The sequence below is a fragment of the Uranotaenia lowii genome, chromosome 2 (genome assembly GCF_029784155.1).
Source record: "Uranotaenia lowii strain MFRU-FL chromosome 2, ASM2978415v1, whole genome shotgun sequence".
In the NCBI taxonomy this organism is placed as follows: domain Eukaryota; kingdom Metazoa; phylum Arthropoda; class Insecta; order Diptera; family Culicidae; genus Uranotaenia; species Uranotaenia lowii.
This window is the reverse complement of record NC_073692.1, coordinates 220,598,430-220,610,269: the sequence shown is the minus strand read 5'-3', so window position 1 is coordinate 220,610,269 and position 11,840 is coordinate 220,598,430. Positions and strand designations below refer to the sequence as shown.

Genomic DNA, 11,840 nt, shown 5'->3' with positions numbered 1-11,840 from the left:
GATCGTCGGTTTAAGTAGATTTTTTTTCTTTCCCATGTGTAGTGTACCAGCTACAACAAAGCAACCAGGATGCTGACCGGCCGTGCGAAAAGGGAATATGGCATAATCTACAATAACGCGAGAAGAACAGCCATAGTAGACCGGGGTATAAATAGAACGTGCAGTGCTCGATAAATTGCATTCCTAAGTTGACATTTGAATAAAGAACATCTTAGTTATTAGACATCGCTCGTCTTATTATTGTGCTTAGTTGATACACTACAGTTTGGCGACGAAGGGATTTTCGAAAATGAACGTGAAGCCTCCGGAGTTCCACATTGGTGATTCCTGGTCACTGTACGAAGAACGGTTGAGACAATTCTTTGTGGCCTACGGAATCGAGGAGAAGGATGACGAGCGACGGTCTGCCTTTCTGCTGACGGCGGTTTCGATGGAGGTGTACCAGACAATCAAGGACCTCTGTTTCCCAGCGAAACCGGAAACAAAGATGTTCGACGAACTTTGCATTTTGCTGCGCCAACGGTTTACCCCGACGTTGGTAATTTTTCACGAGAGGACCCGGTTCATAGAAGCGCGTCAAGGCGACGGCGAATCAGTCATCGAGTGGTCAACCCGCTTGAAGAAGTTGGCCGCCGAGTGCGAGTTTGGCAATGATCTGCCAGTGTTCCTGAAAAACATTTTTGTAGTTGGTCTTAAACGTGGACCGATTTACGAGAGGGTTTGCGAAGAGGATCCGAATTCGGAGATGGAAGTCCTCGTGAAAACTGCTATGAAGAAGGAATCAACATTACGACAACGTGAGGTTTTGGAAATATTCAAGGTTCGTTCCGACCGTGGAAGGAAGGAAGACAATCTGGAAAGACCCGATCCAGATTCCCGTTGTTTTGCCTGCGGTAAAGGCAATCACAATTTCCGGACTTGCCAGTACAAGGCGTACGTGTGCAAGTTGTGTGAGCTGAAAGGACATCTGGCCAAAGTATGTCCGAACAGAAAAGATCCGAACGAAGGAGCGACGAAGCCCAAAGTTCATCATTTGGCGATGAACAGGTTGGATATTCCCCCTCCCGTCATTGTTCCGGTTCGTGTTGGTGGTTACTCAATCAACTTCGAACTAGACACTGGAAGTCCGGTGAACGCTATTCCGAAAGCGTTGTTTCATCGGCTTTTCAAATCGATGCCGCTCGAGGCTGGTGGAAGCGAAGATTTCGTTTCCTATAACGGCAACAACTTTCGAGCAGCTGGAAAATTCAGAGCGAAAATGGAGTTTAGACACCACAAATCCAAAGAGGTGATCTTCGTTTTCGATGGTGATCGGCAACCGTTGCTGGGACGACAAACAATGTGGCGATGGGGGTTGACAGTAGATTTTGGTCATTCAAAGGAGCACATGAAAGAGGTAAATGCTCCATCGAAAAAAGATTCTTTTCCCAAGTTTTACAGGACACATCGGGGAGCACGAGCTTTCGAGGAGAAGGCGAAACCCGGCATCTTCAGCGACGGTCCAGTAAAGGCGAAAAGGAGTTTCAGGGTAAACGAAACAGTGTACGTTCGAGACTACCGTTTACCGAAGAAAAAATCCTGGATCCGAGGTCGCATCGTGGCAAAAAGAGGTTCTGGTCTTTACGAATGCCACACTAAAGAGCTTGGAGTCATCATTCGCCGGAGTCATCAAATCAACAAGTACCCATACGATGATTTTGGTAGCGAAGCAGATCTTGGGTCTAACGATGACGATCCAATGGAGAGCCACGTCAAGGAAGAAGAATCACATTTAATTCCGGAGTCCCATCGGTCCCAAAAAAGCATCAGTTATCATCATCATCCTGATGGAATCTACGTGAGCAGATGCAGCCGAATCATCAACCACTTCGTTTCTAGGAGAGGGAGTAGTTGTAGTGTACCAGCTACAACAAAGCAACCAGGATGCTGACCGGCCGTGCGAAAAGGGAATATGGCATAATCTACAATAACGCGAGAAGAACAGCCATAGTAGACCGGGGTATAAATAGAACGTGCAGTGCTCGATATATTGCATTCCTAAGTTGACATTTGAATAAAGAACATCTTAGTTATTAGACATCGCTCGTCTAATATTATTGTGCTTAGTTGATACACTACACCATGCTTTTGCCAGACTGAAATCTAGTAATGCTAAGCTTGCTGCGTCCATTTAAACATTATGGATTTCGAAACCTCGGTAAACCTGATAAGAATTTTTTTTCTGTTTAGTTTAATTTGAAAAGACTAATGAATGCGATAATATGCTTGATTTTTGTTTGTTTTTTTTTCAAATTTGTATATGGAAGAATTTTCGAGTTCCTGTGAAAACAGGTAAAATAACTAATATGAAATGGAATTGCAGGTGGTAAGAAGGTAATATATGAAACAATATTATTAATTTGTTATATAATAAAATAGCTTAACTCTATTATGGGGTTGAGTGGGGGGAAAGGACAGGACATTAAACGATCGGAAGACTGATATACAATGGATTGTGGGTTCAAGCCAGCCGGAGTATCTCGGCAAATCTGGAATCATGAATAGACTACTTAGGTGTCTTTTCAGGATTCTTTATTATTGCAATTATTGTTGATGAGTTAAGCCTGGACAATATTTGAATGTGCGATCGAGACTTCCCGTACCGCCTCGGGTCGAAAGACCTATCAGCCACTGGCGGGTTCCTATACATACATACATACATACATACTTTAACAATAAAACCTTTTTTTCGAAATTTGCAGGATATTTCAACATAAAAATTATTCCAATGTATAGAAAACAGATGTAGCGTTATAATTAAGTATTTGTGATTATTAAGTAATGAGCGTGCAGTAATTGTATTAATTCGAGCCAAAATTAACTGTTTAGAATTGAAAGTGTAAAATGTCAAACGTACACGTGCAACAAAACAAAAACAAGGAACAACGAAAACAACAATCAACGAATCGACCCGACACCAGCAGCAGAAATAAGTTGTCTAGTTCGACTCGACATTGCTGCTAAAATTCTTGCGGTCAGCAGCCTGCCATTTCTTCGCGTCCCAGTGCCGTTGTTAACACAGGAGACAGGAATTTAGGATTCTTGAAGGCTTTGAGGTGAGAACAATAAATTAACCTTGCTGATTCGGAAACAATCAGGCGTCTCATCAACTCTTAGGCATCTGGACACGAGCACAGCGTAAATGCGGATGGAGGACAGTGCCGAGCTCGAGGGAAATAAAAGGAACAAGAAGGCGAAAGAAACTAACCGAACAGAAGGGTGAGTGAACGAAATTTTGATTGTCCTCGCAAAATGTTGTCATCATAACGTCGTTCTTGTAGGACACAAGCAAAGCTCTCACCTGAGCATTCATCAGACCGATTGTGGAAGCCAGCAATACGGACGAACAACGACCCCCAGTGGGTGAGTAAAAAAGTTGTAGTAAGGAAGAAATAAAAGTGCTTAGACATAGTCGTTTGTCGATAGGTCGTTGTTGGAGAGCCGAGTTCGGGAGCTCAACGCATTATGGGGCCCAGCTAATTTGGCCAAGCTGCAACACAACCAGCCGGAAGCAGAAAGCGGAGGTGCTCCGGGCAGTGGTGCGCGCCCGTCGAAGCAATGCAGCCAGGCAGGGTTGCCAGTAAACCAGATACGACTGTGATATTACGAAAGAAAGCTGTGATACCTCTGTGCCGTCCAAGCAGCTGTGATATGATTGTTGTGCGTTTGATGTTAGAGTAGGAAACGGGCCCGTGAGTAGTTATTATGTAAGCTAGTTTAAGTTTTGAAAATGTCGTGTATTAATCAATAATTATAATTGCTACAAGTTTTGGGTTTTGAGTGTTTGTGTTTTGGGTTGTAGTTAGCCGTGCAGCACACACTGAAAGTCAGTGGTGCCCAACTTGTTTCATTGGCGCCCAACGTGGGGCACGAACCCACGACCCTGAGATTAAGAGTCTCATGCTCTACCGACTGAGCTAGCCGGGCAGTGGTGCGTGCCCGTGGAGCCGAGCAACCAGCCAGTGTTGCCAGATATTCCCGTGATCATCAGCTGTGATAAACCTGTGCCGTCCAAGCAGCTGTGATATGATTGTTGTGCGTTTGATGTTAGAGTAGGAAACGGGCCCGTGAGTAGAAATTATGTTAAGCTAGCCTAGGTTTTTAATGTGTCGTATAAGTAAAATGTAAATTGCTACAAGTTTTGGGTTTGAGTGTTTGTGTTTTGGGTTATAGTTAGCCGTGCAGCACACACTGAGAGTCAGTGGTGCTCAAACTTGTTACACAGATGTCTGCTTATGTGTATTTAAAACTTTTAAACACATATTTGAGATGAAAACTGCTCGAAGCAGGGCATATTGATATTATCGATCTTCCAATAATCCAAGACCAATATGAAAGCTTCTTGGAGTCTGCTACAAAACAGGAAAATCTAAATTTATCATATGTATGGGCAATGATAGTCCAAAACTTCTCAATTCGTCCTCAAATCGAAAATCAACCTGAGGAGCCTACACGCGATAGAAGAGCACTCAAAGGTAAATCTTTCATCGAAGCAAATTATATAATTCCTTTTTTTTTATCATGGAACATGTAACAAATTTGCAAAGCACATGATTTTTCGCAGCTCTTGAAGTTACCTAAGTCATCACAAAAAAAGGAACATCTTAACTACAGAAAAAAATCCTGTTCTAGCCGCTAGAACCTTCACTTACAAACTCTCAACAGCAATGGATGCAAACAAGTAGTTTGAAGAGGAAAAAACAAAGGAGTGAAGAAAGACTCAAAAATAACAGAAAAGTATACCAGCCTGTTTCAGAGAGCTTCTCAACGAGAAAAAAATCGAAATGAATAATTGAAAAAAGATTCTGAATGAAATACGTTGTAAACTTATTTGTATCCATTACTTCAAATTATCTATTTATTCAAATTTGGTAAATGCCCAATGAAAAAAAAATGTTGAGATAAGCAAGTTTCATCTGTCCGAATTCTAAAAATGAAAAGATTGATTTTTTATAAGCTTAACGTCCGCTTCTTTCTTCAAAACTGACAAAAACTTGTTGTAGAATATTAATAGGCATGCTTTCTCTGGTCGTATTTCAAAAAATAATATAAAAGTTTTGTTTAAAATGTATGCTTTAAGTATTTTCTAATTTGACTAATGAGAAAGATAATAAAATGCAGAATTAGGAACAAATATTGGGTACGGAGATACACTTTTCCTTTATATGTTCATAATTAGGAACACATATGTTAAAAATTAGGAACAGTTAGTGCCACATTAGGACCATCGACACACTTTCAAAAACCACAATAGTTTTCGAAAATTAAAGCTTATAATGATTATTTAAAACTTCAACCGAGTGCCTTAAAGAATTTGGAACTTAGTAACCCAAGAATTTTGTATCTTGCAATTGAAGATTTGGCTTACCGTTATCAAATCTGAAAACCCCTGACAAAATATAGCGAAATTAGGCACACTTACCCTAACTGTTGGCGAAATAATCCGCGATCACAGCAGTCTGATGTTTAGTCATAGTTACCTTAGAACATAGTTACGAAAAAATTTTCATTCCACTGTTAATGTTCAATTTTAACGGACGTCTTTTTACTTTGCGAGAGGTTATGGGCCCAGGCAAATGGACATAACCGAAAGTAGTGGAATAGTCGAAAATTAGAAATTTCTCGAGATAGAAATTCCTCAAGCAGTAACATCAAGAAGTTCTTCAAGAAACGAAAATGTACTCTGGCAGCGGAAGCAGCGGATCGGGAGACACTGGAAGCGGTGCGGCGAGAGCGGTTCGTGCGACCGGCGGAAGCAGTGTGGCTCTGACGATCGAGAAGCTGAAGGGCCGAGAAAATTTCGTTTCGTGGGCGTTCGCAATGAAAATGACGCTCATCCGGGAGGGTTCCTGGTGCGCGGTCGAACCGAAGGAAGGAGAAGTCGAGGAGTAGATTGACATGAAGGCGCTGTCCACAATCTGTCTATCCCTGGAGAAGACGAATTACAGCCTGGTTATGGACGCGAAGAACGCGAGAGAGGCCTGGGGAAAGCTGAAAAACGCTTTTCAAGATGACGGAATTTATCGTCGCATTGGTTTGTTGCAGCAGCTTACTTCTATCAGACTGGAAAACTTTTCGAGCACAGAAGCGTACGTGGATTCAGATCGACACGGCAAATAAAACCAGCATGACAGCCGAAGCAAGAGGCGTGGTCAATTTGGATTGCATCGAAGGGCCGGTGGACGTACAGGACGTGTTGGAAGTACCAGAGCTAGCAGCGAACTTGTTGTCGGTTAACAAAATCTGGAGCAAAGGCTTTACGATGGCGTTTACGGCGGATGATTGCAAGGTGCTTACCGAAACTGGAGAAGTTTTCGCGTCTGGTACTGCGGAACGAGGATTGTATCGACTCAACCGACAGGTGCAGAAGGTATACGTGTGCGGGGAGCTCGAAGTGTGGCACAGGCGATTAGGCCACTTGAACCTGCAAAGTTTGAAGCATAGGAGCGGATGGCAAACGGATTTTCGATGAAAAAGGCTGATACGTTGGATTGTGTGGCGGGCGGTGCACGAGGTGCCGCAGTTCCGGATGTCAAGACGATGGACGATCCGACTACGTACAAAGAGGCGTTGCGTAGACCAGACCGAGGGCTGCGGGTAGCGGCAATGCGAGAGGAAACCAGCGCGTTGGAGGCCAACCAAACGTGGACGTTGGAAGAATTACCGAAGGGCGGAAAAGCGATCAAAAACAAGTGGGTCTTCAAAACGAAGCGTGGACCCGATGGCCAGATCGAGCGGTACAAGGCGCGCTTGGTCGTGAAAGGGTGCGCACAGCGACCGGGCATAGACTACGGCGAAGTTTATTCACCGGTGGTCCGGTACTCAACCATAAGGTACCTGATGGCGTTGGCGACAAAGTTTGATCTCGACGTGGATCAAATGGATGCGGTCACAGCTTTTCTGCAAGGCAGACTCAACGACGAGGTAATCCATATGGAGCAGCCCGAAGGTTTTCAGCAAGACAGGACGAAAGTGTGCCGGCTTAGGGAAGCGCTTTACGGATTGGAGCAATCCAGTCGTGTCTGGAATCAGCATCTAGACGAGGCGTTACGGGAGTTCGGACTGGAGAAATCAAAAGTGGATCCATGTCTGTACTTCGACATCGATGAGGACAGAATGTTGTTTGTCACTATCTATGTGGACGACTTTCTGATTTTCACCAACAATGCAGAACTGAAAGATGAATGATCTGGGCGAAGCGAAGTTGTGCCTGGGATTGAGGAGCAGCAGGAATCGAGAACGTGGTGAATTGACTCTTGACCAACATAACTACATCAAAGAAGTTTTGGACAGATTTCACATGGGAAGTTGTCATCCTGTGAGTACACCGTTTTAGGTCAGCGAGCGATTGGACAAATCGATGTCACCACAGAAACCGGAAGAGGACGAACGAATGAAGAAGGTTCACTACAAGGAAGCTTTAGGATGTCTCCAGTATATTGCGCAAGCAACACGTCCGGATATCAGCTACGCGGTGAATGCAGTCAGCGAATTCAACAGCAATCCGGGACCAAAGCACTGGGACGCAGTGAAAAGAATTCTACGATACCTGAAGAGAACGGCGAGCAATCGGCTGCGGTACAGCAAGCAAGGCAACGGAGAGCTAGTTGGCTACACTGATGCAGATTGGGGAGGAGACAAGAACACAGCGAGATTGACGACGGGATACGTGTTCATGTTCCAAAGTGGTGCTATCTCTTGGAACGTGAAACACCAGTTAACGGTAGCTTTATCATGTTGCGAAGCTGAATATATGGCGATGTCGAAGACGATCCAGGAGGCGTTGTGGTGGCGGAATTTATTGAAGCAAATTTCCGGAGAAATTGGTGTACCAATCCTGTGCGACAATCAATCTGCCATATGCATAGCCAAGAACGGATGCTACAACCCGAGGACGAAGCATGTGGACATTCGCTATCATTTTGTCCACGAAACGATCGATGACGGTAAGGTAGCGGTGGACTACGTCAACACGAAAGAGCAAGTCGCAGACGGATTCACCAAGCCCTTGGTTAAAGCTGGAATCGACAAGATGAAGCAGATGCTAGGGATCGAGGATTAGGGAGGATTGTTGGCGAAATAATCCGCGATCACAGCAGTCTGATGTTTACCCGCATAATTGAGGATGGTAACGAAACGATTTTTGAAACAGTCAAACGACGATTTGACAAATCGTAAAAAAACGTTTAGCAAACGCTTATTTAAATTGTAAAATACATTGCAGGAATCGTGAATTTCAAATTGATGGTGTTTTAAATATGTCGTTAGGTTATGTAACTGTTAAAAACTGTTAAAACACTTATATGGAGGAACTCTTCTACAAATAGTTTGTTTACAGTTGATGAAACACAATCAGATAAAGTTATCAGCTTATCGAACTATTGTGACTGCTGTTAAAATAGAAAATGGCTAAAACGATTTCATATAACGTTCTTCCAACGCTTCGCCTACACCAACTAGAATAATGAAAAACATAATACAAATCGTTTGCTTTTTATAAACTGTTTATCAAAACGTTTGAAAGAAAATCTTAACCGTTTAAAACTGTAACAAAACTGCTGGAGAAATGATTTTGAATACGGTACCACAGACAGTCATCAAAGAACCCAAGTACGTTTCTAGTAAAGGTAATATGACATTTTGTTTTTTTTTATTTAATAATCGAAAAATAATTTTTAATGCATAATTTCGTTATTTTCACTTGATGAATTTTAATATTCATCTCGGCAACAGACGTTTTTTTCTCGTCCTGCAGGTTTCTCTCGGTGGCTGACTTAAAACCGGCTCCATAACTGAACTATTTACACCTTCCGTAGTAGACTGCTCTGCTGCAGGTAGCTCAATACAGCCGATTAGAATCTGTACTTGGGACCGGGACTATCACTGTAATGCAAGAAAGAACAATTAATAACCACTTCAGCTTCACGCAGTCTGCAAAACTAAACCGAAACACAACTTCATCCACCTGAAAAACAACCGCAACTTCTGCAACTTCAGATTCCTGACGTAGATTTCCCACCTCCCAGTATGCTGGAAAGATGAAGCAGCGACGCCGTCCGGAAAGCCAAAAGACCGAATTGGCTGTTGAATCCAAAATCGGGAAACAAAATCCGATGAAGTTGGCCTCGGACCACGATCGCGAACAAATTTACTACGTACTTCCGAGCGATTCAAACACGCAACTTCTTCTTGGGCATGTTTGTTTTTATCGTCCTGCTTGCGGCTTTTGGAAGTGGTGCCGATTTTCCATGTTTTTTTTATTTTCCCAAATGTGCTGAGTCGAGAAAATCCATTATTTTTTTTTACAATTTATTCTATTCAAAATGGTTCATACATTAAATTTTTTTCATGATCATGTTATTTTTTTCAAAATCAAATGATTCTTAAATTAAAACACTCGTACAAACCAAAATTGAAAATTCATTCAAGTTTAAAACTCCAATTGTGTTTGTGAAATAAATCATGAGAATATTTCGTTTTCTTCCCGAGCTAAACTACCGTATTTGTTAGGATTAACAAAAACCTTACAAAAAAAGAAAAAGTGATATTCCCTTCATTTAACAGACTTTGCAATGTATTTTAAGATTTTTTTTTCTTTGGGTTTGTCCAATGTGTTTTAAGATTACAGGAAGGTCATACGAAAATGATTTGTTTTGTTCAGTTCGGTTACACTATTTTTAATTCAATTCAATTTTCATAAATTCATTAATGTGTTTTTTTATTTGCAAAACTATCTGGCATCTTTGTCTCGCGCTTCGGTCACTTTTTTACATGAGTGTGACATTAGCCATGGACGCTACGGTTAACGGTTTGAGATCATTTTAACGATTAGAAAAATATTGAAGTAAATCGTTCAAACCGTTCATTCGCCGTTCCAGATACCATCACTTTTTCACATGAACGTTCATGTTTCGTTCTTATTGTAGTCGAAGTAAAGTCAAACATAATAACTACGTTTGCAGGGACATTCACTATTTCTGGAGGAGTAGATGAATCGTATGGACTGTTTGAGATATGGTTTTTTCGTATGCGGGTAGTCATAGTTACCTTAGTACATAGTTACGAATAAATTTTCATTCCACTGTTAAAGTTCAATCTTAACGGACGTCTTTTTACTTTGCAAGAGTAACTGATGTTCTGCTTGTAGCACTTGTATAACTGTAGAAATACTCTCTGGAGCCACGCACAATATACATTTTAACTTCATTGTTGTCTATCTCGTTCCCGAAGGAGCTTTTCGGTTGAACCACGGAGACCATGTTATGTTTCTTCTTCTTCTTCTTCTTCGTTTTAGTTTATTTTGGCCAGAGAATGGAACTCTATAACACCACTTTTCATTTGATTTTAACTTGCACGGTTTTAACTCGAGTAAGTGTTGCCAATTTTGTTTCTAGATTTTGAACTTTGCTTTTTCTAGAAAACTTAAAACTTCTTTCATTCTTTTTTCGTCGAAGTCTCGTATAAGTTCGAGAAGATTGCATGTTATGTTTGCTGGTAAAAACTGTTTTTTTAATGCAAACTACACTGAAAAAACTCTCAACATGAAGGCCACGTACAAATGTACATGGATGGAAAATGTACGTGAATTTCAGGTAGCAAAATCATATTTCTATACAAAATTTCAAATCATAACCCAGTTACCTTAGCTCATGGGTGGCGAAGATTTTCACTGAAATAGCCTTATTTTGTATTGTGGCTGTACCATTGGCCGCGTATTTAAAGCATGATGGATATTCATTTTTTGTGCGGTTCTGGAAAGAATTCCTATCTAACCTCAAATTTCCATTACTTCTTATCAATTTTCAATCACAAAAATCGGTACTTCTGATATAGTTTCTAAAAAATGTGTGTTTTTTTTCAATCGGTAAGTATCCTTATGGAAGAACGTCTCTATGTTTAACGGATTTTTTTTTATTCTCTATGTTTAAGGTTTTTGTATGTTGTATGCAATCTATTTTTTTTAATATACATAAAAGCCCACCGGCGGATCCATAACATGAAAATTTGGAAAGAAAATTCGTTTCCTGTTTTTTCACCTCATTTAAAAAAAGAAACTTTCTAGGCAACAGGCGTTTTGAAATTGAAAAAATTGAACCCGACTGTAGGTACCTATACCAATCTATATCGCACAAACGCCTGATCTGACATCTGAGATTATTATAATATATATATATGACGGTATACATCAGAGTGCTGGTATGAGCATGAACAAAAGTTATAGTAAAAGTTGTCTGTTGTAAAAGTTTTGTTTTGCCACACAAATAAAGTTTTGTTTGCCAGGAATTTACCACTTCGTGGCATTCTTCCCTACAAATGAAGTAAGTAAGAATGTTTAAATCGATAAAGACCTTAATAAACAAACCTATGATTAAAAAAAAATCGATAAAGGATAAACAAAAGAGTCTCAAATGGCTGCATTCGTGGACTCTATCGAAAAGAACATACTTATAGTTATTTATTACATATTGCATCCTATTCGCAAATGAAAAGAGAATACTCCTGATTCTTAGGGTATTCAGTTTTCAAAAAAGTCCAGAAACAACACTCCCAGGTACTTGCTATTATCGAGGACTTTGTGAATATCATCAACTGGTTCAGTCGCTGCTGTCAAAGTAGTTGCAATTCACAAGCCACAAGAAGTTGTTACAACTAGCTTGCTTATTATATTCGCCTATATTCAAGCATATGTCCACAACCGAAAACTTCGAATCATCGAAATCAGAAAAATGGAAACGAGGAAAAATGTCATCACTTTTAGAAAATAATTCAATTCGTAAAACAATCGCAGATTTATTTACAAA

The 11,840-nt window shown here is 40.9% G+C and overlaps 1 protein-coding gene and 1 non-coding gene across 2 annotated transcripts; one reads left to right on the top strand and one right to left on the bottom strand.

The window, feature by feature from the left end:
• Nucleotides 1-3,893: 3,893 nt before the first annotated feature.
• On the bottom strand, nucleotides 3,894-3,966 carry Trnak-cuu (transfer RNA lysine (anticodon CUU)). The gene has a single exon. It is a non-coding gene; the product is annotated as a tRNA-Lys (tRNA).
• A 3,433-nt stretch (nucleotides 3,967-7,399) lies between these two features.
• LOC129742345 (uncharacterized) lies at nucleotides 7,400-7,788 on the top strand. Its single transcript, XM_055734237.1, has 2 exons — nucleotides 7,400-7,645; nucleotides 7,726-7,788. The coding sequence occupies exons 1-2, from the start codon at nucleotides 7,400-7,402 to the stop codon at nucleotides 7,786-7,788; spliced, it is 309 nt and encodes a 102-aa protein (XP_055590212.1).
• Nucleotides 7,789-11,840: the final 4,052 nt, after the last annotated feature.